This window comes from Hirundo rustica, chromosome 4, assembly GCF_015227805.2.
Source record: "Hirundo rustica isolate bHirRus1 chromosome 4, bHirRus1.pri.v3, whole genome shotgun sequence".
Lineage (NCBI taxonomy): Eukaryota > Metazoa > Chordata > Aves > Passeriformes > Hirundinidae > Hirundo > Hirundo rustica.
In genome coordinates, this window is record NC_053453.1 from 71,774,117 (window position 1) to 71,795,783 (window position 21,667).

General features: G+C 37.1%; 1 protein-coding gene across 2 annotated transcripts in view; it reads right to left on the reverse strand.

Moving 5' to 3' along the window:
• AEBP2 (AE binding protein 2) overlaps window positions 1-21,667 on the reverse strand; it is a 40,492-nt gene that overhangs the window by 1,698 nt on the left and 17,127 nt on the right. For both annotated transcript variants that reach the window (XM_040062661.2, XM_058420368.1), the window contains exons 2-7: window positions 20,801-21,008; window positions 17,756-17,863; window positions 10,054-10,240; window positions 5,103-5,227; window positions 2,329-2,396; window positions 50-163 (exon numbers count right to left, since the gene is read on the reverse strand). In XM_040062661.2, coding sequence (XP_039918595.2) covers window positions 50-163; window positions 2,329-2,396; window positions 5,103-5,227; window positions 10,054-10,240; window positions 17,756-17,863; window positions 20,801-21,008 — 810 coding nt within the window. The remainder of the gene's footprint in view (window positions 1-49; window positions 164-2,328; window positions 2,397-5,102; window positions 5,228-10,053; window positions 10,241-17,755; window positions 17,864-20,800; window positions 21,009-21,667) is intronic.

Consider the following 21,667-nt stretch of genomic DNA (forward strand, 5'->3'; position numbering starts at 1 on the left):
GGCTTAAGATTACATTCAAGTAAAGAAAGATTCAAAATTAAGGTGTTACCTGTAAATGTTTGGGTCCAGAAGCAAGGCAGTATCTTTTGGTAGTTTTGATAAATGAACTACTTTAGTTTTTAACTGATGTCGCTCACTTTCATTTACCCACACATCAGGCAGACTAGGAATAAATAAATAAAACAAAAACATTCAAAAATGATCAATAGTTTGTCTTACCATAAAATTACATAGTAAACTAGTACATGTGAAGCAATTTTCACATTTCCCTGGTTAAAAAGCATCTTCACCGGTGTGAAGAAAAGAAGCCAATCATTACATGTCATACTTTGAAGCTTTTCAGGTTCTCAATTTGAAAAGACACCGAACAGAATTTAGATTATTCCAGAAGTACATTCCAATGATTATGGCACTACACTCTCCACTGTAACGATTTAATGTGAAAATGGGTAACAGAAAAATCAACCGGATCTTTGAAAAGAATTAATTTTACTAGGTGGAAATTCTTTGATTCTGTTCAACTAAAGGAGAGAAAACACTGCAGGCACTGAACTTGGAGTTACACTCATTTGCTTACTCCAGGCTCAAAGGTTTCAAAGACAAAATGCTCCAAATTTGCTGAAGTTAATTGTTTGATTATCCTCTTCTTTGGGTTTCTGGTGGGGTTTTAAAAATTTTCTACGTGTCCTAGAAGCCAAAGATTAACTTCAGGTTGGGGGAGGAGGATGTAATTAAGGTGTCTAAGTCTTTGAAACAGGTTTCAAAATGAGAAGCCCAACACTTACCACTAAATGTAACGGCCCTTTCTCTGCAAAGCTGAATTTCACAGAATTTTGTAAATTATTTTACCAAATCTAATTTGCAGATTTCGCAACTCAATTTCAATTTCAATTTTTTGGGTAAGCTATTCAAAACATGAAATGAAACTCAGAACCTCTAACCCAGCAGGAAAAGGAGTTTCTCCAATTAAACCTTTCAGGTTTCTCCAATTAAACCTTTCAGATGAAGGAGGAAGAAAAAAAAAGAAAAAAACAACTGGGTAGAGGGGGAGGGAGAACAACCCAGCAGGCAATCCATTTATTCACTAAGTCTCATGGATCATGAAAGGTGGAAAAACATCATAGAAGTTTTTTAAATAAAGCCAAAAATCAGTTTTTAGACAACCAACATTGGGAAGACACTTTCAGTAACAACAGTATGTTCAAGATACAAACACCAAAAAGAAAACTTTTCAAATGCAGAGATTTGAAATACACAAAAAGGCAACAACTCAGTAAGCTGATTTACTGGCACCAAAAATAAATTCCTGCTGTTAAAAAAACCCCAAACCAACAAAACAACTCCCATCCTCCCAGCCCAATAGAAGTTATTTCCCTCTTGCAGAGGAAAAGACTTAAAGACTTGAGTTTATTTTTCCTGACCAAAACCCTGAACATATGGATATCCTGGAGAACTTGTAGAGTCTCTCAAGAGGACTCAGTGTAGAAGCTAAATGATTACTCCCAACTCCATGGGGAAGGCTGAAGAGCCCAGTGGAGTGGAAAGCAATCACCAGGAGTGCATTTCACTTTCTGACAGTGTGTGCCAGGATAGCTCAGCATCTCCTCCGCTTGCATGGAATAATCAAAATGAACTGAACACTCAGTAATTCAAAACTCCATCATTCAGTGCCTGAAATACACACTCTGTCTACCCTATCTAACCCAGCCAAGGTGTGACAAACAGCAATATAAAACACATTATTCCTCTGACCTGACCAACCAAATATAAATTCCATTGGCAATGTCTTAACATTACTGACCAAGCTTCTTCTCCAAAGCAGAGATTCTAATACTGAATTCATCCACATGAGTAAAAAACTCATTTGACTTTGTATAAAAAAAAATACTCTTTTTATTTTTCATGTTCCCAGTGTTGCATATTCCTTAATGCTTATCTTAAAATAAAATTAACTGTCTTTATCTGTAACATTTTAAAAATATTATTTCCAGAATGCCGTTAGATATAGTACTTCCATCTGTCCTAAAAGGAATCAAAAAGGAGCCTATTTTATACGAATATTTTAGCTTTCGTCTCTCAAGATGAATTGAAACTTATTAAAAATACACATGCAAATTTAACTGAAGCCCAAAGGCTTGAAAGTGAAAGTAGAAATCCATAAACTCACTGTTTATTAATTTATTATTTTCTAAATTACTTTTTGAAAAGCATTTTTAAAATATTAACTTTAACTCAAATATTCAAAGGCACAAAATAATTTAACAACGGTTCATTGATTCCCCTGCAAATCCTTCCCCACTTAAAATGCATCACAAGCAATATACTCACATGTCCTCTGGTGTCCAATGAAGCAAGAGTTTTATTTTGCCAGAATCTTCTTTTCTTTTAGCTATTACCTATAATAATTACAAAACCATAATTAAAGCCAAATCAGGGTTTTTTACTCAAAAGTTGTTGTTCTTCATGTTCTACTAGACGTTCACAGAAAGCAAACTGTTACACTCCTTGAAAGTGGTGTGTCTGCAATAAATAAGCTCTGAAGACTTAGAACTGTTTTGCAAAGAACTTAAGTCCATTTAAGTTTTCAAGTGAAAAGCACAATTCAGCCAGAATATGTACAGTTAATACAGCTTTATTTGGAAATATTCTTACTATACTCTCTACATTTCCTGCACTGTCCCAAAAACAAAATGGAAATTCAAAGGAAACGTGCATCAAGGTTGTCTCAAATCTCACATGGAGTTTTGCTGACCTCTTCTGGAAAAAGAAAACAATTTCACACTGTAAATTCATCTCACTGTAGGCATCTCACTGTATTCATTTACTGTCTTGCGAGGTTTCAATATATTGCAATAATGTAACCATTTAAAATACATGTGGCCACTGAACTGAAATACCTAAAAAGGCTAAAACCAGAGAACAGTTTAGTGTTCAAAAGCTTTAATGAATTAATTCAAGCCACTTCAAAGGTTGGGGATGGCATGACAGGGTAACAGTTTTTATATAGATTACATTTTTTAACCAGTGTAATACCTGTTCCTTAGTTTAACTAGACATGCTTGACTTTTTCCATCTAACAATTCACAGAATTAAAATACAAAGAATTTGACTCAACAAAAAAAAAGCAAGCAGAAAAAAAATCATCATCAAGTCAAAGGTGTATTCTGGATGGCAACCACTTTTCTTCAAAAAGGCTTTATTAATGACTGCACTCTAAATGTCTCCCTATCTACAATGAAAAGGTTGTGTTAAAAAAAGTACTATCTAAAGAATGTGCCTTTTCAGAGAACATGAAAGGTATCTACAGTGACTGCCTAAAAATTCTTTATATTAGAATATCTGCCCTGAAATACACTGCATTGTGCTGATATTCTTCTTAAGCTGCATAAAACAATAAAGCCACATCACTTATGTCTGTTTTCAGGCAGCATGGCAATTTCATCTTCCTGTTTTCCATCTTTCAAATGAATGTCTCTGATAATTACACATTCTTTCTTCATCTCAAGGTGGACCACACAAACTTATTATGACATTTAGCCAGTCACCATTCAAATCCCACATCCTAATGCCTTCAAGTGATGCAAAATGAGAAAGGTTTTGCATCTGAGGTATCGTTAGCTCAGGGGAACAGTGCACAAACACAGCTCCCAGCCGACCTTTCCTTTTGAAAGCTGATTTTAGGCTGAGTCTCATCAACAAAGCTGATGTCCAGCACAAGCCAGCACACCAAAATACAGCAGCCAAGTGCAGCATGGGGCTGGAATCCTAGGGCAGCTCTCCCACAACTGAGGTCTAAAGCCATTTCAGATCTAATCAACCTCCGGCCATCTCGAGTGACGCATGCACGGATGAGCTAAAAGGATTTTCACCACTTCCTTCAAGTTAATGTGAAGCAGTTTTAGAGCAGATTTCTCCCTCTAATTCCACCTCCTTATGAATTATTCCAATAGCCAGAGCTGTTCTTCCTCAATGGAGTAGACTGCCTGGATAACCTTTCAGATTAAAGCAAGCTGGGAATTGGAAGAGAATCTGCTTTCTCACAGCATTGTAAAATCCACGCCGGCCAGGGAGACTAGAATGAGATTTAAATACAATAACAGCTAAACCACCTGCAATCTCCATTTGCAGCTGGTGGACAATGTACGTAAGTTCAGCAGAAATAATTTGGAAAAGGTTTCCAATACAGGCCACAGGTATTTAGAACAACTGGTCTTGCAGAACAAGGTGAAGTAAGCTTCATGCATACAAAAATCATCTTTTATGCATGGAAAGAGACTGATAGTTCAAGACTTTGAATCCCATACTAAGATTAAGCTGTAGCTGAAGACGTCAGCCAGCACTCTTGTATGGACTATTCAACCAATTTAAAACCATCCCTCCCCATTTTGTCCCATCTCTTCACTTCTTCAGCCAAGCATCCACCTTTAACATGTCCTCACCCCAAGAAAACCTGAGGTTATTCAACTTCCTAAACTTCTGATCCTTCTACCCCAATTCAGTACTTTATCCCTGCTTTGAACTCTTCTAAATTAATACTGATGTTTTTCCTATCCAAACACAGGTTCCCTACTTGGTTCTTGCCTCCTTCCAGCAATCCACCAATATTTTGGTGCTAAGTTTATTAAAAGAAAAAAATGGGGAAAGGAATAAAATCATTGAAGAATATATCTTTTAAGCTGGAGAAAATAAAAGGGAATAAACACATATTTTGGATAGCATCTTTACACATTCAATATACCATTTTATACACCAAAAATATTTCTTGTGATACACTAGCACTGTCACTCATGACCACGGAAATGCCATCTGAACTGCATTCTTACTAAGAAGATAGAACCAATTTTATTGTGGAACACAAAGTTGCTGTTAGATATTCCCCAACAGGAAATGCTGCAATCCATTCAATCTGTGAGCTAGGACAACTATCACCAATACTCCTTCAAAGTTCATTTACTAACAGCAGTGGACAACTCAACAACATAAAAGAGGCACTGTTGCTTATTTCTGATTAAACGTCTACAGCAGTAAGAGGAAAACAGAAATCTGAGAGATCAGATTTTTTTTTAGACATACAGGTAAAGAAACATCACATATATACTTACAGTACTATGAAATACAACACTGTGGCCTTTTCCTAAACTTTCTATATGTGCTGAGAGATTAAAGCAGATGGCTCGATGTCTTATAGCATCCAGTGTTTGTGCATCAAAGAAGTCATGAGGTCTTGCTGGAAAAAAGAAAAAGGGCTCCTTAGTGTTCAACACACGCAAGCATTTAAACACATTCAAGCATGTAAATAGATCTGAAGTGTCATTCGTAAACCATTTATTATGTCAATAGCTGCAAACATTAATTTCACTGAGAGGGAGAAATTATTCCTAGAGAGGCACAATTCAAGTTTGGTCAAAATACACTCCCTGTGGATGAAACAGCTATTTCCAAAAATGTAGCCACACACATTCATTTCAGTTTCAATAATGCTGAACAGTCAGGTGAAAAACTCTATGCTATTATACATTTCTTTCTATGTACAAGTTGTCATTCCATGTTCCTGGACTATCAGTAAACATTTTCTATCAAAGAAGTACCAACGGCACGCATCGCATATTATCCTTCAATTTATAGTGAGTAAGGCACAACTAACACCCATCTGAGATTTTACAGCTGGTATAAAACCAGCAGGCATTATAAAGACCTTTTCCTTTTAGAAAAGGATTTTTATTGTTAAGTGTTTCTTGAACAGCAGAAAGATTATTGAATTTTGATTTAGGGTGTAAGAGAAAGTCTATCTACACTAAAAGCACCTAAGCTAAAAAATAATTGCTATTAAGAACATATTTGCATATATTAGAAAAACTTCTCAGAAAAGTCTTTAAATTTATCATATAAAACTGTAATAACATTACATTAGCAAAAAAGTCTGAATGAACATATTGAAGCCTTACTTGAGAGTTGCAATTTATTAAATAACACACTGAAATTAGGAACTGGCATTACATTATCAACTATCAACCCTGAAATCTGTGCAAACAGTGATTCAAACTTCTGCTGTCTTCATCTAAACCAGCTTCTATATTCCTGTATCCATTATTTCAGAATGAACTACAAATTCCACTTGGAGCTAGCATTTGCTGCACTCCTGGGGCTGATTGTTGGTAAGCATTCATCTGTACATTCTGTTCTGTCCCTGCTCCATCTCAGTTGGACACTGCCAATTAGGAAATCATCTCACTGCAACGTTTTCTCGCTCTGAGTGGCAATGTAGGACCACAGCTCGTGCTGCAGGTGGTCATATAAATATTTGATAAATAAATATGAGGCTGGAAAGGAGAGGAAAGGAAAACAATCCTAAATTTTTGCTTTCAGTTTCATGCAGCAGATTTCTCCAGGATTTACATTCAGCAGGTTGAGAAGCAAGGGCACAATTTTTCAAAATTGTATGAATTATTTAACTTATTCCTAAGTGTTAGTGTTGTATTTTGTATGCATCTTTCCCCTGAAAATGATTTTGAGGAATTTAAGTATCTTCCTTCCTGCTTAATAATACAAGTTTGAAGTACACATCAATTCCTCAAATAAATTACATCATCACATCAATAACCCACCAAATGAAAATCCATGCCCTACCTAAGTAACAGAGTCTTTCTCTAAATTTTATGAACAGTAAGCTTCCTTATCTCTTTTATATTCCTCCTGTGAACTCGATTATCATGCTTATTAATAACTACAGTGTCACCTTTGAATGAAAAAACAAGTGACAATGTTGTATTCAAGGCAGGTTCAGCACAGCAATACTGTGACCTATTTTAAAGGTACACACTTTCAATATATTTGGTTTTAAATGCCACTCTGCAAGAATGAGGGAACATGTAAAAGGCCATCCAGAATTGAAGCAAGCCACAGACTCTTAATCCTGAATTTTTCTAGATCAAAATTTTTAAGATCTCTGTAGCACTGTGAATGTAACCAGCTAAAAGGGTGCCACCAGTAAAACAAAATGTTATGATAATAGGCTGATTTACAAACTTAGAAGAACATGCCTTGTATACAGATAGGATAAAAGAAAAGTAAAACGTTTTAAAATGGCAAGATGTTAAAAAGCAATTAAGTAACAGCAAAAATTCTCTTTAAGTCAGAGACTGTATTCTCATCACATATACCCACAGGAAAGTCTCCTTTTTCATTATACATTCTCTCACAGAAGGGTGTTACCTTCAGATATAAACCAGGAAGCAAATGTATAAATTTGCTCTACTTTAACTATTAAGAATTTATACATGAGGGTACTTCAGTAACAGCCATATACTGGCCATTAATTGTCAATATTTAGTATTGCACTTGCACCTTTAAAAAAGCTAAGGTCTAATAAAATCATGAGGTAGAAAGAACATGCTGACAACATCTTCTTTCAGAAACAAACTGTTTTGTGCTGAAAAACTGCCAGCTTTTGTCAAATTATTATCTGCAAGTCATTTAACTATCAAATAGCATTCTGTTTTACATCCATGTCATTAAGCCCTTGTAACCCTACTTGCAGAGAATCTGACTCATGTTAAACACCTCTCCTTTTGGGAATTTAAAAATATCTAATTTAAAAGCCAGGTTCTTTGCTTTACATACTCTAGACTGAAAATACTTAATGATGTTAATTGTGTTATTTGGACTTCTTAGATAAGGGTTTTGTCTTCCCCCATTCTTCTTGTAAAGACAAACCATACAAACTTGCACACTTCATTTTTTAACTAAAACTAAGCTAAGAAACAGAGAGACGAGCAAAATTGTATCAGCCCTTTGTCACGTTCACTTCACCAACAATAATCCACAGGAAGTTTGAAAGGAAAGCTGCCAATACTTGGCATTTTCAGAAAATGCCATCAACTTTGGATACATTTCTGGGTCACATACCCTCTGGAGAAATACATTACAGTAGTCAGTTCCCAATTCAGTTAGAGATGATTTCTGCCTTGAGGCAAAAGTCTACAGCCAGCATTGCATTTGTCTCAAGAGGCAAGAAGATAAGAAATTGCTCAAGCAGCTGTCACTTTTCCTCCTGTGCAACACTTGATCAAGACAGCAGACCATTCAAATACTACAGCCTGGTCTTTAACATTCCCACAATATTTATTATTTACATTTCTTGACAAAAAAATTCATTCATAAATTCTGCAGCAAATTCTTACTACAGCGACAGCATCTTAGCAGGTGATTTGAAGTTTTAATTATGAAGTTCTGATTTGAAATTTGTACATCATATAATATAATATGATGCTTATCAATTACTAATAAAGTGCCAACCTGAAAAACTACTTCTGCATATAGTGGAAGTGAAATGTAATTAAGATGCATTAAAATCAGCCACCTAACAAAATCAATATGGAGAAGCAAGCTAACAAGAAGCAAGTCAGGAACCCCTAAAAATGAAAATTTTGAAGTGACCAGTCTTATACATTTATATTTTGAGTAACACAGTCAACAAATCACGATGATCCTCAAGGAACCTGCAATTATCTCAAGATGTCTCTCTCATAACATCTACGATGCAAGAAGACCCTACAAAGTGAGCCCATAACCCTTCACTGATCAGCCTTCCCTCCTGCAACCTTCTCACTTACACAGATTCCCACAGGGAAAGGGAAAGCTCTTTGAAAATCAAATACTGACAAGGACAGAAATAGTTTTCTAATTTCTTTAATTAGAGGAAATCTAATTGAAATTAGAAATCTCTACTTTTAAGATGCATTTCACAATACAATTTGCTAATATATATTTTAAGAAAACCCAGGCATACCCAGCAGCTCAGAAAACTTTTCAGGATTCCAGCTGATAATGTAACTTCCCAGGAACTTCTGCATGTAAGGCAGAAACATGATCACTGCTTTATAAATTTCCATCAAGTTCCTTAAAACACAGGAATAAATCACAATTGTGCGATAAAGAGCAACCACCTAAGAACACTGGTATGTGAACCCATCATTGCAGTACCATTTGAATAACTGGTAACTGTATTTCTTCACAGGAAGATAAAGATTGATACAGTTACGTGTTCTGCTACAGAAGAGTTTTGGAGAAATAAAACTGTGGACAGTATGAGATTTAAAATGTCCAGTGGTTCATTAAAAAGGTATCTTGTGCTACTTTGCAACACTGTAAGAGGGATTTTGCAGCACAAATAAAAATTCCTGTCGTTTTTTCTTCAGCTGTTGACATACCAGCCGAAAAAAATGAAAATTTTTTTTTCATGTCTCCTCTAATATGCAGCTGTCAGAGTAACACTTTAGCAAATGATCAGTTTGGTACTGGAAAGCTGCATCCAAAGCAATTATAACCCAAAGTGAAATATTTTAACAATTGCCTAATTTTTCCTAACTATTCCTGTAGATTAGAATCTCTACAGAAATTTGGACGTTTTATGAGTCTAATGCTAGGACAACTCAGGAATCAAACCAGCAGATCCAAATGGACTAGAAGAGGTACTGGGTAAGTGATTATTTCTTGCTAGAGGAAACAGTTCTCACTTTAAATGACAAATCACACCGCTCAGCACAGCAGTTCATATAAAATTAATGAACATCAACTACGTGGAGACAGATTAGAGAAACACAGCAAGTCAATTCTGCCCCAAATTAGATCTTGGTTATGCTCATAAAACTGTCATTAACATAATGAAATGTTGTGCTCCAAAAAAAGCTTATATAACACACATTCATCTCTATATGAATCTGCAGTCTCTGTCTGAACTTCAGATCTCATCAGCACTAAACAGAGCACTTTCCAACAGTAATACAGTCAAATAAACAAAATGTGACTCTGAAATGAAAAGCTTCTTCCAATTGGCAGCTCCAATGGTTACTCACAGGAAACTCATCTTTTTTCCTTGACACACAGAGATTTACCCTGAAAAGGAACACAAACAGAATCTGGAATTGTTTTCTTCCCATCACAAGGAATGCCAACCCTACCAGATTCAAATCTGCAGAGAAACCACCAGAGTGAGGAGGAACTTTCACTCTAAGACAAACCTTCCAAGAACTTCTGCTTCTGCGAAACACTTACGTAGTGATCGTCGTCTCTTGTTCTTCAATTTTCTTCTTTTATTCATTCCAGCTTTAGATGGAGATTCCTCTTTGGCCTTGGGCTGGCTGGCAACTTTTGAAGAGTTCTGCTGGCTGAAGTGTGTGGGCACATGACGGGCAAGTCCTCCCTGAGATGCAAAGCTGGCGTTGCACCCACCAACTACACACTGGTGAGAGAAAACAGAGCACCTGATCAGTGGCTGTGTGGCACAGGAGCTTCAGAGACCTTGGTTTGACTTTGCTGGCTCAGCTTCCAACACACTATAGCAAAACCAAATTCTCAATGACCACGCAATTCTTAAAAAGAAAAACAAAAACATATTCTAAAATATGTTTGTTTGAAGTTTTTAACTCTCAATAATTACTTCATGATACAATATTTTTTATGCCATGCTGTATTTTATATTGTATAGCATAAAATGAATCTCAATGCACTGGCAAACTTTCCCCAGAAAACAGGCTTCTGAAGAACTTCCCTCTTCATAGACCAGCATTCCCTTGCCTTTCAAAATACTGCACTGTTACTGTTTCTCAACACCTCTCCAATGCTCTGCATTTGCTAGCAGTAACATTCTCTAACATCCTCATTTCTTGTGGCAAGGCAGAAGTAACAAACACATCCTTACCCACATTAAATTTGAAACAGCTTAATGCTCTTTGCAAACAATATAAAAAGCCAATGAACAGCTGCCTTACAGTTCTGTCTAAAACTAACTTCAGTTAAGTTGTAGGAACAATTATTTATACATTCATTTTGGGATGCTGCTATTACTTCAGGAGCATTTAAGATAGTTCTCATTTAAAGGAAATGTCCTCTCTCAACAGAAAAGTAAGATCCAACAATAATCAAGCAGAACCACAAACTGAATGAGCAGCAACTAAGCTTGTACTGGATACCATTATTGGAACGTGCCTGGTTCATGTTTACTATTATTTCATTTGCAAATTAAGTATTTAAATTATACCATTGGAGAGGAAAGAACAATCCTTTTCTATTGTGCTCTGAACTTACATGGGTAATAGAAAAGTGATTCTAGAATATGTATTTCATCACTGGCTGCAATTAGCTGTGTATCCACATTGATTTTCCTTTGGATCCACACAGTAGCAGTAGGACAAATGAGTCGATCAGCCAGTAGCAAAAAACCTTTCACCAGTCTAAACCATTGGAAAGTTCTCCTCCTTCCACATCTGCCTGGTTCCTTGCTTCCCTTCCCATTTCTCGGCTCTTTCACTTCCCTTCACAGCAAACTGAGGCAGCTCCAACAGGAGCTTAGGGAATAAGCAATGCTGCTGCAGCTATGGCAACATTGCTACATCATTTTGAAGGCTAAGGATTAATTCCCAAGCTTAGAGTAACCTGCCCCACTCCTGCACATCTGATTGGAAGATAAGGAAATAGCTTTAGAAGTCCACATGTCCCGCTTTTTGCCCCTAAACCCCAAATGTGCTGTTTTCTAACAGTGATTGCAGAACTGAAAAGTCTATTTCTGCCTCAGACTTGGCAAATGGTTTTCCATGATCAGAAGTAAAATACAGTGACCACAAAGAGAAAAAAATGTGCTGTCCCCAATAGCTTAATACTTGCTGTAGGACTGAAATACGTATATAGATTTCAAGACAGTAAAAGGCAAAAAATTAAAGGACATTTTTCACCTTTTTTGTGTGTTTGTCGTGCTTAAAGGGAAGAATTCTTAGAGGGAATTAGTTCACTACTTAGAGAACTTTCTCTAACTCAAACTTAAAACTCCCTGACAAAAAGCTCGAGGAACCTTCACCTTCCCTGTCTCCTCCGTTAATAAGCATCGCAGGAATTGTGAAGATTTCTACCCAAATCCCCTCTCTGCCTTTTTACCTTGCCCTAAGATTTCCCATGTTCAAACAACAGCAATATTGTTTAGTTAGATTGTAGTGACTTACAGTGGAAGAGATTCCACACCTGTGAAACCCAACACACTGTGGATGCTGATCTCATTTACACTGCAATAACTCCAACACAATTTTCGTTATTTTAAGTTCATACTGAACATTAAAATTTACACTTACAGAACCACAGGGTGGTTTGGGTTGGAAGGGTACTTTAGAAGTCCAAGCTCCCTGCTGTGGGTAAGACCAGCATCTAATAAATTAGATTGCTAAACCCTATCAACCTGACCTTGAACCCAAACCATTATTTTTTATGAAAGATGATTTAACTCACAATCAACAGATACGCGTACAATGCATGTCTACATTAGTTTAAGCATTTTTTGCTCCTTTTTTTTGTTCTTGAAATAGCTGTCTTGCCCATAAAAGCAGCTTCATGAAACTAAGCCACAAAATCTAAATTTAGGATTAACTTTAACTTATGTGCTCCTGACTTCAGATTCCAGCTCTTTCTGATCACACAAACACTGTCAGGAAAAAAAAAAGTAACTCAAAAAAAACCCATAGCCTGAAATTCAGTCACACTGAGAAATTAATATTTTAGTTTTACTAATGCCTCCTAGAGGTCAAAAATAACCTAAAACCTTGGTACAATGCATGCATTACCATATTCCAAGTTACATATAGTATCAAAAAGGAATACCTTGGGGAAAAAAACACAAACTATGTGTCAGGCACTCCTCTAAAACTTTTCAAACCATAACTGCATTTCTTGTCAAATGGGAAACATTGTTTTATGACAAAATGCAGGCTGACTCACAATGTCAGAACTTAACTTTTTTCTTGTCATATAGAGAGCAAACAATCACAAATATTCTACGCAGATTATCTACAGAAGCTATCGCTAACTCTTCTTGCTCTACCCAAGTTCTACTTTCAAAATCCCCAAACCAATAGCCTTAGATCTCAATATCTGCAACCTGAAACTGGAATTCTTTTTTCCAGAAAGAGTATTAATAGTACAGCCACAGTACAAAATATTTGCAGAAATTATTACATTCAGATTTTGTGTTCTTTGAAACTACCTGATCACGTCTTCAAATAATCAACAGCTGTTAGATCAAAGATGACAGAGAATGCCTTTGCAGTAGACAGGACATAGCAGAAGAGGAGAATGAAAAAATCTTACCTGTTTGTTCTTTTTTTTCTCTAAAATAATATATCCAGCAATCCGTTACTAATGGGTAAAGTCTCTTCTCTCCAAAGATAAAGGAGCAGTTCAGGCTGTCACTTCAGGATCTCTGGACGGTAAGTCACACCAAATCAGCTTCCCACCAGATAATTATATAGCTCTAGAGGGCTTCTAATAAATCAAACTCAACTATTATGCACAGCTTTCAACCAATCTTTTCATTTTTCCCCCAAAACCTAAATCTCAAAATTTTGCATTGAATTTGAAACACAACAGATTGGGTCCGGATTGGTGGATATGTTACTTCAAGAGAAAGTAAGTAAACATGTAAGAAGTTTAATTTCTCCAGTGTACCCATACCCACCATTATTAATGGGCAGTAATGACCAGGGACTTTAACAACCAGGATATAAAATATCTAGCAATGCAGGTTTTTGGTCTAAACTCAACCAAATCTCCTATTTGGGTTATTTAACATGTGATTTTTTTTTCTACTAAATCTAACAGTAATAGTTCAGATATCTGGATAAACTTATCGTCTCATCATCTGAGTGTTCGGGCAGAGCACCTTTACACTTTACATCTGCAATGCTCTATTGGACAGAAAATATTCTGCCAAGAGAGTAACAGACATGAATTCCCAATGAAGACTGAAGCTGCTCGCCTGTGTTTTCTACATTTCACCAAGCAACACTCTCCTGAGAGTTGTACCCAATGCAGTCACCCCTCCATGAATTCTGGAAGTTACAGGGAGCACCAAATTCCATTCCCACATGCATCCTTATGGAATCATTTAGGTTGGAAGAGACCTTCGAGATCATCAACCTCAATTCTAACGCTAGATGCAATTATTATATATTTTTATTATTATTTTATGCAATTATTTTGCATTAAATCTCCCACTATTTCATGCTCATCTACCATTTGTCCTTTCATCTTTCATTTGTCCTAAGAGTTCATTTGATGTGTCTTCAATTAATTTTTAGTGCCAAGTAATATTTGATTAATTTCTTTTTTTCCATGCTGGAAAACACAGGTTGTCACAACTCCTTTAACTATTCCAACATATATTACTTGTAACAGCCAAGTTTAGGACAAGAAAGATGGAATATCGTCATCCACTTTCTTTTCAACTCATCAAGGACTGTTTGTTGAAACCAGGATGTTTTCTAACTCAGCAGATTATTCCTGTCTATAAGGTCTGAGCGCCAAGTTGCTGAACCCTCAACAGAACCAGCCCTGCATGCTGATGATACTCCACAATATTCCACTGGTTTCTAAAAAGCTGCAAAATTGTGCAACAAGAGATCTAAAAATGAATAATGTTGAGGGTTTTCTCTCTCAACTCTGTCTGTGAAATCACACACAAAGATGGACATACTAAACGTTTTTGGACAGGATACCTATATTCAATGAATGTCTACAATGACAAAAAAAAAAAATATGAAAAGGAGTGACTAAAATCAGACTGTAAAGGAAGTGACTCAGAGAGGAGGTGGATTTACACAACCAAGATATTGCCCCACAGAAAAATGGGGCTAGCATAACAATAGTCTCAAAAATAGGTACCCAAATGAAAATTTATCTTTTCTGTGACACAGGTACTGCAATATTCATGATGAGAGGGACGCCCTAAGCCACATAAAAATAGGATAAACTTAGTAAAATATGAACCACTCTGCCTTGGCAATTTTGAAGTGGGTTCATTCCTGTGACAAATGAACTGCACAGTCAATGGCTGACAGGAATGAATGGAGAGAGCAGGTAAAAACCACAAAGACCTTTCAATAGGAAAGCAGAACAGCTCATTTAGAGCTGAATGGAGCTTTTAGTCTAAGGACAACTCCATGTGTATCACAAAAAGAGATAATTAAACCCAAAATGTGCAACTACATAAAATGAGTCCATTTGCAAGCAAAAGGGGAACTGGACAGGGATATATCCTTCAATGCAAGAGTTATGTTTGAGACAGTCCCCAGTGCTTTTCAATTTAAGAAAATACATTTCTCTTTTTTTTTCACTAGAAATGTAAGAACATATCAATCTGTGATATACTTATTACTCTCTTCTGGTCACTGTATGATTGTAGTGCTCTTTTACCTTTACAAATCTAAGACTTCCACGCTTTTAGTTGTCATTTTCCTAGCTAAGATTCTCTGTTTTTCTATAAAGCATCCTCAATAGCAGCTCTTCAGACAACAGCATAGAGCTGTAGTATTTCCATTACTGCTTCTTACAGCTTTACTCAAAAATCCCAACATTATTTTTTAACTAAAACACTGCAAGTTTTCTAAAATTACAGATTCCTTCCTTTTATGTTAGGATTCAAGTATATTCTCATGAGGCAACTGAAGTTTCATTTGCAATTTAGGTTTTGGGAGATATTTTGTCTGCAGTAATTATCAAGAACAGGTCTTTAAACCAACTCTGACTTCAAAAAAATCTGGCTTTCCCTGAAAGGTGAGCAATTAAGACTTATGAGAGAAGCTAAATGCACAAAATGGACACACTGGCTCCAGTTTTGACTGACTGCCACAAAATATTAATAAAAGGCTGCTCCTCTTGGACTGGTCAAGATTAATATCCAACACTTCAACTGATTTTTGTCTCAGAGAGTAGATTTTTAAAGTTAGCATAAAAAAAAAAGAAGCAGCAAATGAAGGAAAGGAGCCAGTTAAGTAATAGATTGCCACCACAGACGCTCACATACTTGGCTACCTCATGTGAGCCCTGAAGTCTATTTCAGCATAAATGACAGGGGAACAAAAGATGTTACAAAATTTTACTCAGACCACAATTATCCTCCATTCAAAGCTCCCAGGAACAGATTGAGAAATACAGGGATAAAAAACAAACAGAAGGACTCAAGACAACAGTACTAAAAAATGCTGCAGTGACACACATTGAGTCAGGATGATTAACTACTGCAAGCCTCCAATGTTTTGTTCTCTCCCTCAGTAGGACCAGAAAGTACAGAAAATCAGCTGGTGAAACACCAGATATTGAACACAAGATGATTATTAGCAGAAACAATTATTGACAATTTTGGGGCTCTAGCTGTAACCAGCCTAGGCAAAAAAAAAAACAGGGCACCAGCTGGAACTGCCTTTGCTAGGTAAGCCTGACAGACTCCAAAGCTCTACTGGTGTTTCTGAGCTATGCCCACCTCTTCAACCCAATGGCTCTAAAACTGAGTTTCTTTGATCTAGACCAAATAAGAACACAAATTAAACTATTCAAAGACTTTAATCCAAGAATAAAGCTTGCCATTATACTCTGAGGTAGGCAAAATATTTAATTCCAAAACAGAGAAAATCTAAGGTACCAGTTTCCTCTGGTAACTGGCGGTTGCTTTCTTTACTACTACTATTATTATTAATAATCAGAGATTAGGATGTAAGATTAGATCGGTTCCTGGAACAACCATATCTGCAAACCTGCAGGGATCTATGATCCTTACGCTATCCTTCCAAGATCAGGCTAAACTCATTCCTTCAAACACAGGGTATGATAAGCTTAAAACTCATTTTCCTGTGGTTACTTTCTGAGTCAGAAATCTTTCAGTCTAAACTACACAGTTCAGTATGGGAAAAAATCTGTTTATTAAAAAAAATCTTTTTCATATGCAATGCACTATTTTTACTCTCTTGGTTTTGAGTTTAATTTAGTTTTGTTTTCTGTCATAACTATTATTAAAACCTATGTAGAAAACATAGCTACGGAAAGACACCCCTGTAACAGAAAAGTATTTTTAGTAATAAAACTGCCTTAAAGTAAAATTTCTAAGAAGGGGAGAAAGAGAAGAGAGGGAAGACAGGGACTAAAACTTGGTGGGGGTGGGGGAGAAGGAGGCATAAAATGCTACCTAAACTCAAAAAAACCCACCCCAAATCCTGTTTCATTTTCATATCCTACATGGAAGAACTTCAGTCTGAGGTAGTGTGGGTGGGACTTACCATCAAGTGATCCAGGACTGACAGCTATGAACTGCCCCAACTGTATCCATAAGAGGATGAAGCAACTCATTAATAACGGATTGGTGGATATGGGAATGATAAACACTACTATACCTAGAATTGCAGGTACAGATTAAGGGGAGAAAGAAAGAGAAAGTTAGAAAATACTGTGTAGGAAATACAGTCAGCTCAATGGTCCTGCATTCCCGACTTCCTCACTCTTTTCAGAGAAATGAACCACGAACAGCCACTGCCAGTTCTTCTACTGAATTTAACAAAAGCAGCTCTTACTCCAGCACGGAATGTGCACCATCAGCCACAATCCAAAATTCAATGTGGAAGTGTAAAGTAGGAGAGAAAATACCTCATAGTGTAAGCAGCTCAGCTGCAAAATGCACAAACCCCCTGAAGTTTAGCACTATTTAGTTTTACACTCCCTGCCATCTATAGATTAAAAGGAACAGGGATAAAGAAGCAATAACAGTTTCTTCACCTGCTTTTGTTAAAGAACAGGACCTTTGGGCACTATTACTGCAAAGGCGGCGGCTCAGCTCACTTTTTAAGAAATCCTCCAGCGATGGCATTTTTCAATTGATGTATTGGGAAAAATAAAGAGTTTTTTTTTTTTTTTTTTAATAAGACATAATGTATGTTACAATGAGCCTTACCTTGAAAGGTTTGTCCCCACTGTGTGTCAGCATATGCCTCTGCAACCAACTTTGACTTGTTGAAGGCGTATTATATACTTTGCAACCTTTCCACAAGCAAACAAACACCTAATAGAGTAAAAACGTGGTAAGTTTACACAAGTCAGAGAGAACAGTAAATAATAAAAAAAAAAATCACATTAGCAAAGAAGGCTATTTTTACAACGCTTTACAACACTTCAAAAATTCTGAACAATAACCATTTATTTTGAAACATACTTCTCATATCTCACCAAGGAAAAAAAATAATTACAACTCCAAGTATTCAATAAAACCAGGTCACTGGAAGAAAATACCAACAGACAGATGCTCCTGCAGATAAACACAATCAAGAGCAACAGGATCTGCTGTATTTGTGTTTGCACTCAGTATCTGTATCCACCAGATATGGAGACTGAATATCTTTAAATGAAAAAAATTGCATTTTCTGGGTAGTAGTTATAGAAATAAAGTAATTTACCCTTATAAGCAATTAATTTTATTCCTTGAGCATGAAAAAGTAAAAACTCTTAGTTGTAATGCAGTTTACATACTGGAGTTTTGTATTCTGGAATACCAGATACCTCCAGTTAGGGCCTTATATTCAATTCCTGATGAAGGAAGCCACCATTTCTCATAGGATTCAAAATCTATGGGTGTTTTGTGATTCCAGTGTACAGAACAATCACATGCACAATAGTGCATTAAGGGGAGCAGAACTTACTCATGCTGCTTTTCTCTCTCCTCTCATTGTGTTTATCTGTAACTGAGGGAATAAAAAAGCTCAATGAACTTGCCTTTCATTAGAATTTCCTCAACAGGTCTGTGGGTGAAGGGAGGTAAAGCCCTAATTTGTCACAGCAAAAGAAAGTTCCCAGGAACAGCGCTGTTCTCAACACAGGTTTTCAGAAATGCAGGAAACTAATTGGATTTCGGTTTCTTGTTCTCTTTTGGAGAATAAAACCCCTCAACCTTCAAAAGATTTTATTTTCAAAATGAAAAAGCAGCCATGGGAGTTCTGCGTTCTTGCTGTATAATAGATACATAACCCAGCTTTACCCAGACAAAGCTGCAAACCCCTCAGTGTCTGTGTGCCTAATCCAGACCTACAAGGCCCAAGCCCCCAAACCTTTGGGGTCTGCCAGCCTCAGTTTTGAGATCCCCCTCAAAGGCACAGAATTGGAATTTCAGAGATTTCTGGCTCTGCAACAGCTCCATAAGCGTGCCAGCATTTCCATCAGTAACTGCGGGGCACTTGGCAAAGGTGTGCAACTGGGAACTTAGAGAAGGGGAAAATACAAGGACTTGGGTTTGCAACCACACACTGTCTAGAGAAGGCTCCTTGGGAATCCAAAATATTTCTGAAGCAACATCTTTTGGAAACAAAACTGTTAGAAAGTTTCCCAGGCCCTCCATGGATATATCTGGTTCAGACTGGAGCCACGACCTCGGTATTAGCTCGAAAAAAATACATTTTACCACGCAAAGATGCTTATCCTATTCCTTTCCATTCTCAATGAGCAAATGCTTTAACCCCTGCTTTTCTTCAAATTTAGAGCCATGGCAGTTAAGTAAGATCTGAAATCCCATCAAAAGCACAGCACAAATTCCAACACACTCGAACACCTCACCGGCAGGTGGCAGACAAATCCCTGAAACAAACCCACCAGGACACATCCCCCTTGCACAGCACCACGCTGGAACTCCTCAAAAAATCAACTCCAGTAGGGGAATTCAAAAGTGTGAACTGAATGCAAGAGCTATCAGACACTTCCTGCTTCCAACAACCTCCTCTTTCAAATGCACACAGTCCAACATTTTCTAAATAGAAATATCCACAAATCACGTCACGTGAAATGTAAGTGACAGGAAATAAAATACAGGAAAAAAAACCCCAACCCAAAATCTGCAGAATCTTCCAGCTCCTTTTTATGAAATTTAAAGGAGTCATGGATGGGGTAACAAAGATCCAAACACACCTTATTCATGGTTTCATCCAGGTTTCATGTAACACTTTTATACATCTGTGGACAGAACTCAGAAACCATCTCATGGGTGGCTAAAAAGCCACTACACTGGATGGATGATTCTGCTTAGATACCAGACTGAAAAAAGCCATCAAATACGAAGCTGAAAAGTTCAATCATGCCAAAAAATATTAGCTAAATACAGCCAGAGTCACAGCTGTCTCAGTGACACATTTACATAATAAATTATTTAAAGTAATGCAAATTAGCATCTTATTTAAGTTTCTTATTCACTGAAGATAAAGTTCAACAGGACAAAAAGTCAAAAGATAACAACTATTCTACTTCAAGAAGTGGTATTACCTCTCCAGAAACTGAAAAGCTGCCACACACAGTGCCTAAAGCAGGCAGATTGCTTGTGCTGGATGCAAAGGTAGTTTACGTGATATATTCAGGCATCAGAGGTAATTTGGGAGCTTGAAGATGGGAGGCAGTTAAGTACAAAGTTGAAATTACTCTACTAGAAGATGTTTTTAAACACTAAAATTGAGACCAATTATCATTTGTCCAGGGATTAGACTGGAATTTACATGCTTATGTATGCAACTCAAATTTAAAAAAAGGTAAACTTGCCATCAGTATTACACACAGAGCTGTTTTGTTAAGACTTTGTACTCTTGAGTCAGTCTTACATCTACCCTATTTACATTATGGATAGATTTTACCTGTAGCGAGACTCTTGGTAACAGTAATTAAGATGTGACTTCATCTGAGTTCACATGCAGGAACACGTACACTAAGAGTTTTAAGAACGTGAATTCCAAGTGTAAACATTTAAAGACACACCAACAGCTTCAGGATGTTGAGAAGTCAACACACTATCAAAACCCCAGCAGTCTCAATTTATTGAAAAGAACTGACTACATTCCTACAGTTAGGCCACTAACTTTGCTGCCTCTAGTTACAAAACCGGAATTTTGAAACAGAAAATTTGCTGCCGTCATTCAAGAGCAAAATACTGGCAAATAAGAAAGAAGGAAAACCCAAAAGTAACACCAACCCCTCCTCGCTGACCATCCACGTGTATGGAGCGAATGTGATCCGCCAGGTCCGGGCTGGAGCTGAAGCAGGCGTGGCAGTGATCCCAACAACAGTTATAGGCAATGCTTTTGGCAGAGGAGGCAGGAACTCCCTGTCCATTCATCATCACCGGCGTGGAACGCCCACTGGAAATTGTGCTGTCTACGTCCATGATAGTGCTGCTTATGCTGCAAGAGGAAAAAAAAAGAAAACTAAATCAAAGTTTGTATTTGTTGCATGTTAATGGAGCAAATCAAAACTGTACCTCTTTTGTTTCGGGTATCTTTAGATGGGTTGAAGAGAAAAGCTTGCACAGATTTATTATTTAGTGTGGTTCATCACTTTATTCATAAATGTACAGTTAGGAAACAGCTATTACTCAACAGTGTAACTTCTTCTGGACACTGGGAACAAAAGGGAAGAATGGAAAATCCTCAAAATATTGAGCCCAGCATCCCCTGCCAACACTAGAGCCTGAAAAAGATTACAGCACTTCAGTTCTACATAGGGTTTAAGGTGCTCCCATGTCACCCCAGCACAGTGCCCATCGTGCGCACGGTCTATACTGCTGCTGCTTGTTTTGGTTTGGAAAACGCTTCCAGAGAAGCCAGAATCGGCAGAGGAAATCTGTGGCCAGCAGGGGTCACTTTCATCAGCCTTTCTGCTCTGTGCCTCGGCAGATAGAGGACAAGCATCAAACGATCAGAAAAAACTCGCCGAGTATGCTCTTCCCATACATAAGCAAAAAGTACAGAGATGGATGTTCTCCCTCATTAAATAGCTACTGATACACCTTTCTTTATCTTGTTAACCTGCTCAGTTGCCATGAGGACCACGAACCCACAGC